The sequence below is a fragment of the Pteronotus mesoamericanus genome, unplaced genomic scaffold, assembly GCF_021234165.1.
Source record: "Pteronotus mesoamericanus isolate MK-2021 breed Mesoamerican mustached bat unplaced genomic scaffold, CSHL_Meso_final scaffold_85, whole genome shotgun sequence".
Classification (NCBI taxonomy): domain Eukaryota; kingdom Metazoa; phylum Chordata; class Mammalia; order Chiroptera; family Mormoopidae; genus Pteronotus; species Pteronotus mesoamericanus.
In genome coordinates this window covers 28469008-28488191 of record NW_026555329.1, presented here as the reverse complement: position 1 = coordinate 28488191, position 19184 = coordinate 28469008, and the positions used below count along the sequence as shown (strand labels likewise).

Here is a 19184-nt window from a genome sequence, read left to right as displayed (position 1 = left end):
ATTTTTCTTTTCTGGATGATGGATGGTTTATGTTTTTCATATTTCTATAGACCATTTCATTTAGTATCATTTTACTCCTCCAGTACATATAAACATGAGTGCTGGTAGACAGAAAAATATCCTTGGATCCAACCACATTTTGGAATATTCATCAGCTCAGTAAATCCATGCAGTTTATTTTAAAGTTTTAGTTCAATAAAATGGCTTTGCTGATGCATTTTTTCTTCTTTAGATGGCAATATGGCAAATGACATTTTTATTTCTCAGGCAAAGAAGAAAGCGAAACCTTTACAGTGAAATCCCATAGGAAACATTAAGTCTGCTGGAGCGAACATCTGCGTTCACCTGACCTCTATTACATGTTGGTATTAGAAAGAAAGCCTGTTAGAAAGTTACTCATGGACCTAATTTATAATTGGTGGAACTCAGTTGCATTTCCCACCGTTGTAAACATCCACATAATGCCATGAAAAAAGTTCATGTATATTGCATTTTTTCCAGTTACTGTCTTAGGCGAGTTTCTACTTGTTTGAGGTTTCTAGAGGTAATGCAGCTCAGACACTCCTAGGTGCCCTCTCAAATTCGTGGGTCCTCCTGTTTCTCCCTTTCTTATTTTCCTGCAAGTGCTTCCATTTGTTACTATTCCCTTGGGTATGTCCTGGCCTTTGCCGACGTTGTTTCCTGTCCCTTTTCCAAACCTGTTCACAGAACTCATCCATTGTGTTCAGGTTGGGGTGGTTAATGAGCTGCATGAAGTCTCTGTACCAGACCTTCTGGCTAGGTGTCATGCTGTTGGACATTTCTTTGGTCTTAGAGCCATCTCCATCATCATCTTTATGAAGAAGTTCCTCCAAGTGCTCTGTGTCAATGACTTCCAGGGTCACTTTAAGAAGAGTTTGCATGAATCCATGTTCCACGGCATGACACAGGTAATTGCCTGAATCCTTCCGCTGTAGACTACGCAGTAGAAGGCCTTGTTCTGTCCTGATGATATGGTCATCCACTCTGATCTAGCAGAAGAAAACAGGGCAGTAAAAATATACATATTTAAAAGAAATAAAGTTCTGAAAATCGGTCGCAGTAAAAATTTAGATTATGTGTTGAAGCACATTTGAACAGCCAATAACATTTCTAGCTTAAGAGATATAGCATTTTGCTATCAGAAAAAGAGTTATAAATTTGTCAATTGTTTTTAAGATGCTTTGCAAAATATTGGTTGCCTATTGTTTTAATAAATTTTCTCATTATAATAATTTAAAATATTCAAGATGATAGGAGGAAAGAACAAAGATATACTTTATTTTGTGTATTTGAAAGAAGGCAAATAAATATAAGAGAAAGTTAACATTAAATATTAGAACTGGAAATACAGAACCATCATACTAGAAAACAATGCAGCATTAGAAGAAACACATAAAATATGAAAAAAAATAAAAAATAACCAGTTGAACAAGCAGAAAAGAGCATGGGATTGCATGCTTAATAATTATTTATTTAACTTCCTGCGTCTTAGATGTGACATAAAAATGCAGATATGTTCTTGAATATATCTAATCTAACTTTCATTTTTAATATTGTTTATAACAGAGATCTCTGAAAGGCTAGGCTGGTAATGTATATAATCAACCTTGGCATTTGTGTGATATGATTACATATAAAAGATGTCTTCAGATGCCAAAAAAAAGATAATGGGAGAATTTTTACCTTTATATTCAGATTATGTTTGTAAAACTATCTGCATAAAATACATTTAAATATCACATAGTCTGGTTGCTCTTATATAATGCTTTTCAAAAGCTTTGAGTTCTTGCTGAGACTTTCTCTGCATGATTCTTTAATTTCACAGAGGAATAAATACATTCATTGAGGAGAAAGCTCTAAGGTTATATGCAAATTTTATATTAGAGTTCATACTGGGACCTTAGATACTTCATCTTGAATCTACTACTTCCTTTCCCAAAATTCCCTTTCCAATTTGAGTTGAAAGTTAACAGAGGAAGACATACATATTTGGATAGCCGAATTAATTGGACAAAAGTTAAAATGAGTAGGATGATTTTTTTTTGTACATCAGCATAATTAATATAATGCCTGGTAGATTATTACAGAAAGAAGAAAGGAGATTCTAAAATACAGGACCTGTAACAAATAATGCCCTGCTTTTATTATGAAATCTTTTCTTATAAAAAAATAAGCATTTAATTCTGTAACATAACAATATCACACTCAAGCGTACCATATGGCATTTTAGGTGAAATGTTCAAATTAAAACTATAAGTTATTACACCCATATTACTACTCTACCACCCACACTCGAGCACGCGCTACTTCTGCCAGACTCTATATCACAAAATGGCTTCTTGGACAAAACTTACCTTTGTTTTTCCAACTCCTAGCACATAGCCTGCCATATAATCAGCTTCAATGAATATTTGTTTAATGAATGAGCTATAATTGGGTTAAGAAAAAGATAAAGTTTCACAGAAATTTTTTCCCCCTCAAGTCAACCATGCTAGGGTCACTTAGGATACATTAGAGAGAAATAATCCAGGGTCACTTAGTATGCATTAGAGAGAAATAATCCAGTTAATTTTGTTCCTATACCTCTTCTTTGCGCTCTTCATTTCGTCTCTGGAATTGCCAGTAGACCAGAGCTCGCTGTGATTTTGGACTGCATTCCAGGAATGTGCTACTATTTTCTACTCCGTAGATGATTCTTTCTTCAAGGCTGTGGCCATGGTGATTATCTGTTCAGTGAAAAGGAAAATGAAATGAGAATATGTTAGAGAAATAAACCCAACTTTCTAAAGTATTTATTTGGAAACTCAGGAGATAAATTTATTGCCAAGTTGGAAGTCTTTTCCAAATTGATTGAGGATGGCAGAAATGTCAAGGATGTAAGATTTCAGAACCCAAGTGCTTATCAAAATAGACATTATTTTGTATGGATTATATCAGGCATGTACAGATATTTGTTTTCCACAAAATAGCATTACAGTAACAAAGTCAGTCATGTGTGCTGTATAACTATACATTTTTATATGCCATGATAATACTCTTCAAGAAATTATTTTCACTGTAAAACCCATGCTCTGATTAAGGGGGCCAGTTCATATTGTACTATTTTCCAGCAGAAAAATTATTCCACAGGGCTTTGAAATCAAGATTTTGCCTGTTGGTATTTGTTTTTTTTACCTGTAAGATTAAATTCACCAAGCAATATTTATCTAATATTTTACAAAAGGCAGAGTTCAGGAAGTTTATACTCCCTGCCAATAACCCCTAAATAACCCACAAGTTTGTTCTAAAGATCAGTTGGTGTGAAATGTTTGGAATGGCTCAGAAGAAAGATGCATAGTTCTAATGCAATGTGGTTTCAATTGTCTTTATTTTAAAATGACATGTCTTTTAATATTTTCTAGAATTAGGCTAAAGAATATGGCAAGAGTATATAATAAAATGCAACAATAAGAAATCCTGTTTCCTGGTTAAGTTTCTATTATTTTACCCTTTATGTAACCTCCTTCAATATGGTTAATGAAACACAGTTAAGATCAAAAGTAAGACATAAGGAGTGAAGGTAAAACTCATTTAGAGAAGAAAAAACCTCCTTATTATCTTGGATAATCCTGTTTCCATTAGGACATCCTGTGCAATCTGGGACTCATTAAATTAATTTAGAAAATAATAAATATATTTTCACATGCATAGAAGGCTGACAGTAGAGAGGGATAAAAATATTTTGTTCTCTATTTCAAAATTAGCTAGATTATTAATTTAAAAATGTTTCCCCCCTTTTTGGCATCACTTTGACAGTTTTACTCTCTTTATAATCAACTGAGTGTTTTGTCTGTCATAGACAATAGGATTTGCTCTCACTAGCTTTAAAACTTTCCAAAATCTTGCTTCCATACAATCCCTGTCCATGGCCAATGTCTTCCCCCGCTAGCCTCACCCTGCCCACAGTCAACCTTCTGCCTCCATTTGTTATCTCCGGGGACATCAGCCTCAGTGCCTTTTCCTTTATTGCCCCATGTGTGAAATAAAACTCCTCTAATATTGAGATATATCTTATTTAAAGGATCAATCCCTTAGAATTAGGGGGAAGAAACAGGAAATCACTGAAATATCAAGAAACAACATTTAGCTGATTTGAAGTCACTTTTTCCTACATTGGAGATACATATCTTTTTCAATATCTACATTGAATATAATAGCATTTTCTTCTCTCTGAAATTATTAGTAATCCTTGGATAGATATGACACATTTTGTTTTGCTAGTGTGCAAGATATCTGCTTCCCTGGATAGAGATAAATTTAATCTCTATGTCCAATAGAGTCTGGAAAGTTCCCTGCGATTCAGGAGCTACCATGAATAATTCAAATGCCCATCACAGGTCAATGCAGTGTACATGGAATTCTTCTTGTTCCTGCTAATTGTTGTGCAGTTGAAATTTCTTTGAGGTAGAAATCCTTTAAGTTGGAATATTAGTCAGCCTTAAAAAAGAAGGAACTCTGCAATAAGCAACAATATAGACAGGCCTTGAGGACAGGCTAAGTGAAATAAGGCAGTCACAGAAGACCAAGTATGAGAAATAAACCCCATTTATATGAGAAATCTGAAGTAGTCAAGGTCCCACAAGCTGAGAGTAGAATTGTGGTTGCTGGGGGTGAGAGAAAAGGGGAATGTGGGGTTACTGTCAATAAGTACATAGTTTTACATATCAAGATGAGTAAGATTTTAAAATCTAAAATTTGTTAAGAGGGTAGATCTCATGTTATGTTCTCACACCAATAAAATTTTAATAAGTAAAAAATAGAGTAAAAAATCATTTTACTTTTAGGAAGAGAGTTTTCATTCAAGCTCTAAATATTAATGAATCATAAGGTATATGACAGCATGACAACATAGAATAAAGTCCATTGGACTCAGAAACAAACAAGATGGTGATCCACTAATACCTTCTGATTTACCAACCATACCTCCCAGGTCTACTTTTCTTGTAGACTTGTCTCTCACCTAATCTATGTTCCTATAAATATCTATAGAGATATAAGGTATAAGTAGGTTATTACTCTCAATCATAAGACTCTTTAATACTTCAGTACACTAGTTGCCCCATAGCTAAGAACAATGTAACTTGTATAATAAGAAAGAACAGATTATTATAGTAATATATCAATTGGATACATTTAAAAACAATCACTAAGATGTCTTCTTACCAATTAATTTAATGATTCCACATGGTCCATGGGGAGCTTTTGGTTAACCTTTCTTAGAGTCCTGAGAAACATGCTCAGTTTTCTGTTTTTCTTCAATATTTCCCCTGGTGACAGCAAACATTTCCAAACACACCCACATACACAGAGGAATTCTCTTAATAAATGTTTTTTCTATTAATAAATAATTAATGTAACTGCTACTTATCTGTTGGAGAATTTAAGATAAGATAGTATTTGATTTAATCAAGATCTACAACAAGTTGCATTTAGTTTAATATAGCTAAAGCTATAGTCAAAGCAGAAGTGCACAGACTTTTCAAGACACATTATGACATTTAGATACTTTTCCATGTGAATAAGAAAAGAACCACAACTGGTGAATTTGGTATATTGGCTTGGTGCATTTTGTTAGTTTGCCTAAATAACTACTCTTGCCAGTACCCTAAGGATTCATTCCCCTCTAACTTTTCCCTTTCTATCTCTCTTTTGTCCAAATAAAAATCAAAAGAAAATCTTCTAGTTAGTAAGCAGTGAGCCAAAAGTTCTATTTTGATTGTCTTCTAACCTTACTAGATTGTCAATGGTTTCTTTGAATGCAAGCATACTATCATACTGACTATTTATTAAAGCAAACAGCTCTGCATAGAAACAACAGCAAAGCATAGTAACACTGCAAGTGCTTTTCAAAGCACTTACTGAACTCATATTTAGTAATGAGTTTAGTATAAACTCATATATTACTGAACTCAGAATTACCCAATATAAATCAAAAGCTCAACTAGAAAGCATTGTGAAAGATTTCCTGAAGGATAAGAAATCTTGCATATTCATTGTCAGTATAAACTATAATATTCCCCTGGATTAAACTAGTTGATCAGAGAGCTGTTTACATGGAACACATTCAATTAATCCCATGATATAATAGATTTTATTGAATTGTGTTGTGTTGGGTCCCTCCGATTTGCTGTGTTATGTCATGATGTTTTCGAGGATGGTGTTCATCACATCATAGTGTTTCTTGATATTCATCTTTAAATTTTTTTCTTTCTCATGTTAATTTTTAGGAATTATTGATATTCTCTTGAATAACTTACTTTTTAACGTACTTTGTAACTCATCAGTTGATCATATTTCTCCCTCTATATTGATTAAAAAAATCCATTAGAAAAGTTTAATTTTACCCTTATAACTTCTTGGTAAATATGTTCTTCTTAAATGCCTGTTTTTGTTTGCCGTCAGCATACTTGCTTTGCCAGTGTGACACTATTGCTATCTTTATATTTGTTTTTAATGAAATAATTGAAAATGCCTGAAATAAATAAGGTGATTTAACAATTATAGATAACAAAATATTTATAACCCTTAAAATATCTTTGTTGTTGTTCTTAAAGTATATCTACATAGAAATAACAGTATAATGTCTAGACCAGAAACAGTCATAAGAGTGTGAGGTGATATTACCGTTATTACTGGTCTTGTGATAGTTTCAACTGTTAATTCATTCAAAACTTGACATCTATTTTTTAAGATTTTATTTATTTATTTTTAGAGAGAGGGGAAGCGAAAGAGAAAGAGAGAAAAACATTAATTTATCAATTGGTTGTCTCTTGCACGCCCCCAACCTGACCAGGAATTGAACCAGCAATCTTTTGTTTCACAGGCCAGTGCTCATTCCATTGAGCCACACTGGTCAGGGCCAAAACTTAAAACCTTTTGTTGAGAATTCATACCAGACAAATTATGAACTCCTCCCAACATAAATCCTTCTCCCTCATCACCGTCAAAGAAAGTCTTTCCTCTTTTATGATTCCTAAAAATCTCTTTTTTTGCACATATATTCAGAGCATATGTAGTCTTATTTATTATAATATTTATTAATCTGATTATCTTTCTCCATATTGTATATTCTGTAAGACAGTCATTGATCCTTAGCTGAAGTTTGCTAAAGGGCAAATTCTAAACTATGTAGTCTGAATTTATAAGCAGAAATATGTAAGTTTGGTATCCTCAAGACAGAGTTATCATAATTTTATTTAAAAATTATTTAGAATTTAATCAATTAAAAAGAGTATAGGGTTTATAATCTTGATTATGGTAGAATACATTGTGAAATCACTGTTAAATGTAAACATTTCAAATTTTCTAAATTTGTTAAGTTTTAGAATTTTACAACAGTTGATTTGAGATATGATGGGAGAAAATAATAACTAATCAAGTATACTCCAAAATCAAAAATCCCAACTATGGGATAAGGAGAAAAGAAAGAAATCTGATAAGTTTTATGGGTATATTCTCATATCCCCAAGGATACCTAAATCTCTAAAAGATGTCTTTGACAATGAGTAATCTTGCAAATTTCCAGAAAGAAAGCATTTCAATTTAATTCATTTTAAAATACATTTCACACTTAGTAAGCAACTGTTTGAATACAAACTTTTGTCATGAAAATTACCAGTAGACAAGAAGGGTATAGTTGTTAAATTTGCATAATGAATTCTCATGTGTTGAATTGAATATTTAGAGCAAAATAATTGAGAGCAGCAAACATTAAAATAATTTTAGAAGCGCCACAGTGTATTTGAATAACACAACGTTACAATATGTTGCAGCTGTTAATGACAAGAAATAATGTTTTTAAGGAAGCAATTCTCAATTAATCACTTCCTCTTTTAGGGGGATAATTTATGGAAATGAAATGAGCCTAATAAACCAGAAAGAATGGGAGGAAAGAAAGAAGTTAAATAAATTGCTTCCTTTTGTAACAACAAAAATCCATGATATCCATCATTTGGCCAGAAATATCATATTGCTAAAGGCCTTATTTAGTATTTGATTCTCTTCCAATAAAGCAGAAACAGAAGGCTTCACATTTCAGCTTTCCATTTACTCTGCTCTTCATTTTAACCCCATAAATGTCTTCCAAGACTGAAATGTTAATAATGTAAGAATCTCAAAAAATTAGATGTCATGTAGAAAAGACAAAGATGGGTGAGTTAGTGAACATTGTATTTATTCAACTATTTGATCAGTTGTTATTTTTGATGTCCTCCCACTTATGTTATTGCAAAGTGGAGTTTCATAAATAATAAATATAAAAATAAAACAATTTGGGGGAGGGGCAAAAGGTTGTAAATGATTTTAAATATATTTAGCAAATAAAGTTGATTGATGAACTACATAAAGAGAAATCTAATTCTATTTGTTTTTATCACATTGTGATTTTAATATTTTACAGTATAAATTGTTTTTCTCAATAATATTTACTCTTAAAGGTCAAGCAAAGAAGGAAAAGAAGTGTTGCCCAGCAATTCTCATTGGCATAGAAAATTGCAGTATGCACTTCTTCAGTAAAACATCATTACTTAGATTTTCCTTACTAGATTCTAGATGATTTCCTCCAGAAACAGAACGGGCACTTTATCAATAGAAAATATTTTAACTTGGCTTAAAGTGGATGAACTGTATTTTTTAAGTTCTAGTAGCTAAACAGACATTTTTGGATGATCAAAAACTCTTGAGAAGACGTAAAATATTTATGAATTAAAAAATTGAGGCCAAAAATTTCATTCATTTCAAAATTCATGCATATTCTTGGATCTGACTACTAAGATGGCTAACAATTCATTTAATTTCACGTATTGTAGTACACTTAAATTCTGCAGTCTGTACTAAGCTATATAACAGGGATCCTGTTTGTTTATTTATCAGGATAATGCTTAGTACGGTGCTTCCTCAATGTTTTATATGATGCTTATACCAACTAATTTCTTTGTAAATGTTTGTTGAATGTTAGTTTGCATGCATGTATGCACCCAGAAATGAACATACATGTATATACTAAATCTATGTGCTTAACACATCTATTTCTCAAGTACAAAAAAGACTCAGTTAATGAAACATAAGAGAAAATTTAAAGTTATTTATCAACTTGAAAAAGTTTAAATTTCAAATTACTTTGATTTATGCCCTAAATTAAGATCTGTCTCTGGTGCTGGCAAATATTTATCAACCAGTGTATAGCATTTAAAATTTTATAATTCAAGTAGTTTCTAGTCTTCCTTGAATCCACTGATTCCTGTGGTTTTGTGTTTACAATATTCTTGTTAGTATACAGATAGATGAATAAATCACAGACTGATATGACCAGGGCAAATTAATTTTATTGTTCATAGGTAATTATTGTTTTGGAGATAGTCACTAGTATCTTATTTTTTAGAGACTTATTAAGTTAAAATATTAAAATAAAATTGAGGTATTAAGTAGTTACTATGAAGCCATCTGAATAGTTGTATTGAACACTGTGCTTAATGTCTTGTGATGCCAGAGTCTGCAATCTTCTTAGCACAGAGCAGGCCAAACTCAGTTACTTAAAAAGCAACACCAACAGGATGATATCTACTGCAATATTAATTTAGTCTATTTCAAACATCTGATATGTACTATTTTCATAATATTAGAGCAAATATTTTAGCAAGAAAACATAAAATTTATATACCAGAGAAAAATTATCATAGGAATGTTTATTTAAAAAAAAAATGAAACATGGACTTTGATGTTTAATTTACTTTTCCCCAAGAGGTATAAGAGATGATGGAAAATACCCATTAGCTGAAGCACAAAACTTCCATAAACAATAATGTAAAAAACATCTTCTATTTTAATATGTTCTCCTTATAAATTTTGGGAATTAAAAAATATAGCATGCCTAAAATGTTTCCACTTACAATGGTTAGATTATAAGTGTAAAAACATTTAGGTGATCTCTGATGATATATTTAAAAACTTTAATAAAGAACAAGGATGACATAAAATATTTCAAAATTGTTATTCAGGTGTACATGGATGCTTTGCACACATATACTATAAATAATTGGATTATTATCCTAGGGTACTATCAGAAGATGATTGTTGTGGTGATTGATTATCTCCAATGAAAACAGGTTCATAAAACATTTATAAAAGTTATAGAAGATAATACTGTAGTAAGTTCATTCTACATGCACACTTCTTTATATTTTAAGATCTCTGATATCAGAATGCATCTTGCATTTGCTCTTAACCTGAAGTTGCTTTTTTTGGGAAAAAAATTTGTTCTTCTGCAACATGCATGAGAACCTATTAACCTAATACCTCTTTAAATTAATGTCTTGTCTGAGATATTTGGTCCACCCTGTTGGTGATTTCAGAAGGTAAACCTACCCCTGACTGGTGTGGCTCAGTGGATTTGGGCATCATCCTGCACACCAAAAGGTTGCTGTGTTGGGTACTCAATCAGGGAGCATTCCTGGGTTGCAGGCCAGGTCCCAGGGTTGCAGGTACGAGGCTACCAATTAATGTGATGTTTCTCTCCTTCTCTTTCTCCCTCCCTTCCCCTCTCTCTAAAAATAAATAAATAAAATCTTTAAAAAAGAAAGTAAACCTTGATGAGTACCACCTTGTGGTTCAAAGAGTATCCCCTCCCTTTTCACTACCCATAATTATGGTTGAAACAAGCACGTTTCCTTGTTATCTTCTGTATGGGGATTAATTTTGCCTTCATGCTAATACTGAAACATATTGTGTCTTGGTTTGATACTGGGAGTATCTATGAGATTTCCCATCTTGGGCAGATGTTTTTGTTTGTTTGTTTTTTAGCAGTGCATAACATAATGATGTATCTTATATTCAGTGACATCTTAGCCTTGATATAATTTGGTAATATATTAAAGTTAGAGATTTTTTTTTTAGACTGATATCATACTCATCTATCAAATCTTGAACCTTCTCTTGGGGCTAAATGTTCAGATACATCGTTGGATTTTTCTACAAGTATAAAAGAGGCCACAGCATAGACCAGATTAGCATTGCTATAAATACTAAATTTACAACTCTGCAGACCATAAAAATGACACTGTCAAAGATATTGTATGAAATTTTGATGCCAACCAAGAAGACATAAATTGATCCAGTTGTCAAGATAGATAAGGAGATTGAATTCTGCGGATGTTTTACTGTGGGAAGCTGGAAAGTAGATCTAAGTATGAAGAACAGCCAAGAGAACTATTACAAAGTGAAATTCAACAATGGCATTCAACTAGAAGTTGATATAAAATATTTCAAAGATTCAAAAATCTAAGAAGATGTCAATTTTTTAAAAAATATTACTTATGGCACAGTTTTTTTTCTTTTCTGGATTCGTAGATCATAGTATGACTCATTCTTGTTTGGGAAGGAAGAGGACATGGGAGGGAGTTTTAAAGGTGAATTGACTTAGACATCTATGTCATTGAATGCAGTCAGACCAGCTCCAATTTTGTACACGACAGGTATTTTAGGGAAAGAAGCATGTTGCAAAAACCTGCATTCTGTATGCGGTGTGAGTGGGAAGACAAGAATATCCCTGGCAGCACATATATATTTACGGTTTTACAGTAAAATTTCCCGAGCTGAATGGCCACCAGTGGCGGAGGACAGCGCTCAGCAGCGGGAAGCGGGGCCGGGTGTGTCTGCCTCACCTACGCCAGCTCACTGTGAGAGCTGCCTTTGCACAGAGGGCACAGAGCGCTGAGTGAGGCTTAAAGGTTTCATTGAGAGAAAAATTCCTTCCACTTAATTCTGAATTATTTTATATAGTCTCTCCATTAAAACCTCAGGCTATGTAAAATATGGAGTGTTACAAAATATGTTTACCATTACAGCTGGAACTGATTGTCCTGAAGTGTATAATTTGGCTTCAAGTTGCTTAGCAGCTTTCTGTGAAAACATCTCATATCTTTATATGTTTCCATATGAGCACAACTATTTTATTCCATGTGAGATGTGACATTAGCAAGACAACATACATGACTAAATAGGGTTGAGCTCTGGATTTTGGCCCACTTTACTTTCAAGTATTGATAGCACCTATTCCAAAATAATTCACTGATTCCCAATGGTAAGCTTCAGCCTGGCCATATGGGTATGCCTGACTTAGTTTCCAAACATTTAAAATTTACTATCAACTTTGATGTGTAGTTTTTTATGTTTGGTCAATTATCAAACAAGCAGACAAGGAATAAAGAGGCCTTCAGAAAAAGGAATGTTTTACTGCTGCAGAGCTTCTTAGAGTATTTTACCATTTCCTCCCATGTATCACAAGCATCTACTTAGAACTGTTTACACACACACACACACACACACCCCAACCCCCCCCCCCCCCCGCCAAGTAACAGTGAATCACAGCAATTCTTTTTCCTTTCTACAGCATTCACTCTGATAGAAGAATCGGGGAGTACTTGATTCTTGTTCATTTTACTTTGTATAGCTAAGAATTCCGTATTACCAATTTTTACAGGCTTTCGCCAATGTACTTTCATTAAAACACAACTTTACAATCTGAAGCTCTCTCATGCCTAGTCAATCAACAGTCAACAACAATAATTTATTCACAGTCTCACTTAAGGATAACATATAGGTCTTTGGTCAGCTTTTCCTTGTATATGTACACTTATAATTCCAGCATATATGTAATTAAAAAATTACTAACTGGGTCTCATAAGGGACTAGATTGCTAAACAAATGGATGTATCAGTAAAATATTGCATTAAAAACTGTATTGCATTAAAATTGTAAAATATTGTATTGTATTATATTAAAAATTATTAGTAAAATTATAACTATTAGTAAAATATAAACATGTTTATATTATCAGTAAAATATAAACATATATTTATATATAAAATTCCCTAAGAATCTTCAAAATATAGTATAGTGTCCTACATAGAGTGGTGTATAATAATTATTTATTAGTTGATTGATATTTCAAGACATCCTATTTCTAAATATGATATTAGTAACAATGTATGACTTAAATCATATTTACAAAACAGAATAGATATTTCATTCAGATTTCTACTGAAAAAACAAAATGATTAATTGCTATACTACAGCTTGAAATATTTAGAACGTTCATTTAACAAATATTTATTAAATATTTATATGATACTTATTACCATGATATTCATGATATTGCAGCTGTTATAGCTCTTGAGATATAAGAAAGAGCAAAATAACAAGATCCATACTAATATGGACATTAAAGTTTGATTAAAAATGAGCTCTTTTTACATCATCTTATTTCTTTTATTTCCAGTTAATATTATTGGCTTCTTCATAGCTCAGCAAATAAGTAATTTAATACAATGAATTAATAATTCATAAGACTGTACAGCTTAAATGTGCTTATCATAATTCAACATTTTTATATGAAATAGATGAAGAATAGTGTATGTTTTGCCATCCAATTGAATTATCATTTGAAAAATATAAAGAGTGTAGGTCAATAAGGCACTATATCTGTACAATGACAAAAATTTATAACATTTGCTCTAATATAGTGGCATCTATTGTCTTTATAATAATAATAATAATAACAGATAGAAAAGTTCTTGGCAAGAAAATTTCCAGGCATAGTAGATCTAAAACATAGGCTAACTTTGTAATTACCTGTTTTCTGATATTGTCATCCTCCAAACAATCCTGTGATTGTTCATGAATCAGATACCAGTAAATATAGGATGCCTAAGAGAGGATGTGACTTTCAGAAAAGTAACTAGGTTTTGGAATACATGCTTGAGTGTTACTTGTGTAGTGTGTTTTCTTTTGTAACATTCATGAAACATGAATATTCTACATTCAGAATTAATATATCGAATCCAAGTTAACTGATAAAAATATTAGACCTTCCTTTAAGATTAATGTAAAAGGCACCAAAAAAGTAAGTAGGATAATTGTGTTCAACTTCATGTGAAATGTTTACATTTTACATTTTAGGTATTTTTACCTATGAATTGTTCATTAATAGTGATGTCATTGATCAGTTTCTCCAGCAGAGGGAAGCACAACTTCATTATTATTTTTGTAAAGGGTTGAAGTAGGGGAGTAAGATACGCTACAGTTTTACTCCATTTTAAATGAAGACTGGTTGATATTTCAGTATTAAGTAAGCATTTTGACATTAAATAGGCCTTGACATCCTTAGCAGGCATAAAATGAACTTAGTCTAAAATTCCCAGTTCAAGAAAATATCATACTAGTAAATTAGCTTGAAGATATTGGAATTATCTTCTACTTGACTAGGATAGACAATAACAATATATTGGGTGTATATCATCAGCATATTGATGAATACTTTGCATGACATTTTAAGAATACACTTTCTTCTTTGATATATTTAAGTAAATAAGTATATATTTATATTTTAAATAAATATACAAAATATTACATTTTATATATTTATATTTTACACGAATTTTTATGTATAATTATAAAATATAAAAATATGTAAGTTGTATATTTTAAACATATTTATAATTTATATATTTATATATTTTAATGTATTTATATTTTATATAAAATATATTTTATAAAATATATATATTTGCCTATTACTCTCAGGTTGCTACTATACATGAAAGCATGTAAACTGGCTTTTTTTGTTAATATGAGAAAATTAAGCTTTAAGTCTCATAAGGGTTTAAAGTCTTGAATTTATCATACTAATAATAATAAGACATAATTCATTTCTTTGTGTTCTTTAGAATTTCCTTTCTCTTTGATTTTCTTTCTCCTTAGTTACATTTCTATAAGCATTCTGGGAGAGGCATGTCCCCTGCATGTGTGTGGATATGCATTATTTCTTGTGACTTTATCCTGGAGATAGCAGATTAAAAATGAAAACTGTAACTTACCATGGTGTTGTAAGTCTGAACAATGAGTTAGTGGGTCTCCATTTCTTATATCTTGTCTTCTTGTGCGTCTAAAATAATTCATTTAAAATGTGTTATTATATCTTTATACCCTTTGGGGATTTGTCATAAGAATTAATATGAATAAAAAATCAAGGACTCTAGGAGTATATCAAAAGAGATCATCTATATCTGACTAAAGGATTTTTTAAAAATCAGCTTATTGCACCTGTAAGAGTAGTCTCCAAGATGATCCAAATGGCAAACAGTATGCAAATGTATGAACAATGCATTTGACATCTTTCAAAGACATTGATAACAGAAAATTCATGTTTTGTTTTATTTTGCTACTGGATATCAATCAATAAAAATCTAACATCTAGAAACTACTAAATTTTTAACATCTTAAATTTTGATTCTGAGCAAACATCACAAAACATAGAATAGCAGTCGATCTCTTCTTAGACAAACATTTGTTCTGCTCACTAATGAGAGAGTAAGCTTGAAAATTAAAATTCATATGAATGTTCTCTTTCTCTTAACATATATACATAGTTTCCTAAATAGACTTTTGTTAAGTTTAAAAGTATTAAGACTATGAATTTTATTTTTAAGTTAGTTTAAAGTTTTCTTTTATAGTTGCTATATCAACCTTTTTAGAACAAAACCTTTCTTTTAAGATCACTGGGCTATGATTGCAAATTGATTTACCTGTGCAGTGAATAAAAGGTGAAATTCAACAACAAATACTTATTTGAGCAAGACCTCTTTTTGTCAGAGTAAGGTGAGGGAGAAGACATTGAACTTACCTATAAAAGAAAAGTCAAATTTGCTATAAAAATCTAAATGAGTTTCTTCTGCTTTCTACTGCTCAGATTATGTTAGTTGTGGAACATTCTGGGTGTCCTGACCGCACTTAGCTAATGACTGGCAGGGAAGAAGGAGGCTGGCTCTAGCCATAGTGGTGCAAACAAGGTGTGTAGCTCCAGAAAGAGGCTGCAAATGGAGATTGGCTATGTGTAACAGACTGGAAAAGACTGGGGACACTTGTCCAACTGTTTTCTGCATCTATTTTAGTGGGTATTGTCTTTCTGCAAAGTTAGTTACCATCCCTGAAAAGAGCTCTCACAAAGGCCATTGAGAATTACAAACGTGGAATTTGTTACTGTATTCATAAATTTAGAAGTCCAAAGTATTTATAGATTCCTATTTGTAGAATTGGTGAGACTATCAACAGATGTTGAACATTTCAAAATTGAGCCAACAAGAGAACGTGTGAAACACGAACCACAAACACTTGGGAAGGCATTTCTTTACTGCATTTTAAGCTTTGAAAAATGTCATTAAAAGGATATATAAATATGAGGTTTCTAAACATCCTTTTCAAAGACACATGAAACTGGATTAAGTAAAATCTGCAAAGCACAACAAAATTTTTAATAATAGTTTCTTCAATTGTGGATTGTAGGTATATGCAATAAACACATTTCAACTATATAATACACAGCTTTTTAACATATGATAGCTTTAGTTATGGTTTTAATCCTTCTTATTAAAATCAGCTTAGAATTAGAATGGATTATTATTAAATTAGGCAATGTTATACATTCACACATGGGAAGGAAATAATATTCAATTTTAATCCAAACATGAATTCTCACTATTTGAATAACATTAAAAGTCTCACAGAACTGATTTAAAGAACCATACAATTTTAATCAAATATTTAATTTGATTGCTATAAAGCTGCACATTTTTGCCTATTAAATTAACCATAGTCTTTTTAATCAGTAACATATTATCCCCACCTGACTTTCTGTTTTAAATTCACACTTCCAATGAAATCAATAGATATATGTAAATGATACAAACATATCTCAATTCTGAATGTTAAAGGCATATTAAGAATATTAATAACAGCAGAATATTAAAAGCTGTTTCAAAAATAGAATCAGGTACAATAAGTAGCAAACATTTGTGCTTATTTCTAATGTCTTTCCTACCTCTTTGCCGTAGGAAAGTAGCGCGAGCAGGAAGAGCCATCCCAGGCACAGTAGGGGTCTCGGGCGAGGCAGCACTCGGCGCAGGCCTTCCCGTAAACGTCGCAGCGGTGCAGGGGGAGCTGGGCCACGCCCACTACAGAGCCGATGTAGAGCTGTTGCTGTGGAAAGGGTTTACTGTTACGACAAAAACTATCTTGTTTTTCAAATCCCTTTCTTAATAAAGTTTATACATATCTTATAAAGGATAAATTTATGTTTGTCCATTTAAAAAATCTCATTATTGGTAGTTTCTTCAAAGGCCTGGCAGATAATGTGACCATTTAAAATAGAGCAAGATCAGAATTTAAATATTTGACCGAAACAGGTGTAGTTTATAAGTATAAAACCAAAGGAAGATAAAGAAGATAGTAATAATTACTGTATATGTCAATTATACTTAAAAAAATTAAAGGCAGTAAGACACTGAGCAATGTAATTTTCAAACTTTCTGGTTTTTGTTCTTAATACTTGTTTGTTTGACTTCTACTGTTCATAATTTTGATTAATCAGATTACGTACATTGCCATGAGTTCCTCTGGAAGGGGTCATTTGCTTCTGACTCTTGGCTTCCTTATTATAACTGCCTACAGTGTAGTTTCAGGCCTTGCGTTTGTGGGACCTTTTGCCGAACACCAACTGTGTTGTTCTTGCACTACCGCCAGGAACATTATTTTAAATAAAACCACTAAACTACTTCTCATTTGAAAGGTCATCAAAGAGGGAGATCAAGTGCTCGCTGGCTGGTGCAGTAGACTTAAACCAAAAGCTCAGATATTGTGAAACTGCTGTAATAGGCATCAAAACACCTACATTCTAAGTCTTGCCCTGCATGAACTCCATGTGTGATCTTGGGACAGTCACGTAATATTTCTAAGACTTATCCATAAAATGGGCATGTTTAACTAAATTTTTAAAGTATGCATCTGGACAAAATGTTCTACAATGCCATTGTCCTCAATGAGTTTAGGGTTACCCAGTAAGGCAGAACATAGGGCGATAAACTTTCTAGTAGCAACTAATTCCAGATTTCAGTACAATATAAAAAATGCCTTCAACAACGTTGAGCCAACCTAGCATATCAGCTGCAAACTTATCCAAACACAACATGAAATATAAAATAAAATTATTTTGTGTTTTCTCAAATTTACTGTAATTGGTGTCATAGCACCCCTTTCTTGCACTAAGGGATTGAACAAAATCTGTGTAAATACTGCCCTGACTAGTGTGGCTCAGCTGGTTGGGCGTTGCTTCCCCAAAGTGAAAGGTTGCCAGTTTGATTCCCAGTCAAGACACATGCACGGGTTGCGGGCCAGGTCCCCAGCTGGGGGTGTGTGAGAGGCAAACAATCTATGTTTCTCTTCTTCTTTTACTCCTTCCTTTCTTCTCAATCAATCAATCAATATATTTTTAAAAAGATGTATAAATGCTGAAACATGTAACAGTTTGCATGGAAAAGATCTTGAAAGTGTATTTTAATTTCTCAACAATGTAAATAAAAATAAGTTACAGAAAAGATGGTCTCTGAGCCATGTGTGCTCTTTTAAATATTACAAATTGCCTGAGAGTCAGTGATGGATATAAATAAGATTGTATTTCCAAAGGACTTTCAAAGATAGACTATACATAGGAATAAACAAATAAGTTGAATAAAAACTGAAGTGTCTATTAGAATTAAATAAATTATTAAGGTTATATAGACTACTTATATAGAGAATAATTCTATAAAATAATAGAATTATTTTTATTCTATTTATTCTATTTTTTCTATTTTATAATAATTTATTCTATTTCAAGCTAACCAACTAACTTTTATCTTAATAAAAGAAAGGGAACTAAGGGGAAAGAAGTAATGCAATAAAAAGTAAACCACTATAGAAGCAGTTATCCTGATAAATGTTGTTCATTTCATTTTAGTAAATGAAAATTATTTATAGTATATAGTATTCTGGTATAGTATAGAGTATACATTACAGCTGATCAAATTTTTACAATATTAATATTTTATGACTATATATTGAAAGATGATACAAGCCACTGCAAATTAAGAAATGATAAAGTCCCTGGGAGGAAAAGATGAAGTATTGTCTCTCAGGTTTTTGTTGAGACACGATTAAATTAAATTGTATCTTTCTTAAAGCATCTCTAGTATGCATTAACAGCTGACCACGATTCAAAAAATATTAACAGGAAAATTAATTAATGGAATGAACTCCCC

At 32.0% G+C, this 19184-nt stretch overlaps 1 protein-coding gene across 1 annotated transcript in view; it reads right to left on the bottom strand.

The window, feature by feature from the left end:
- Positions 1–554: 554 nt before the first annotated feature.
- Positions 555–19184, bottom strand: part of SEMA3A (semaphorin 3A) — a 302957-nt gene continuing 284327 nt past the window's right edge. The window contains exons 15-18 of the mRNA XM_054564613.1: positions 16931–17088; positions 14931–14998; positions 2605–2747; positions 555–1010 (exon numbers count right to left, since the gene is read on the bottom strand). Coding sequence (XP_054420588.1) covers positions 555–1010; positions 2605–2747; positions 14931–14998; positions 16931–17088 — 825 coding nt within the window. The remainder of the gene's footprint in view (positions 1011–2604; positions 2748–14930; positions 14999–16930; positions 17089–19184) is intronic.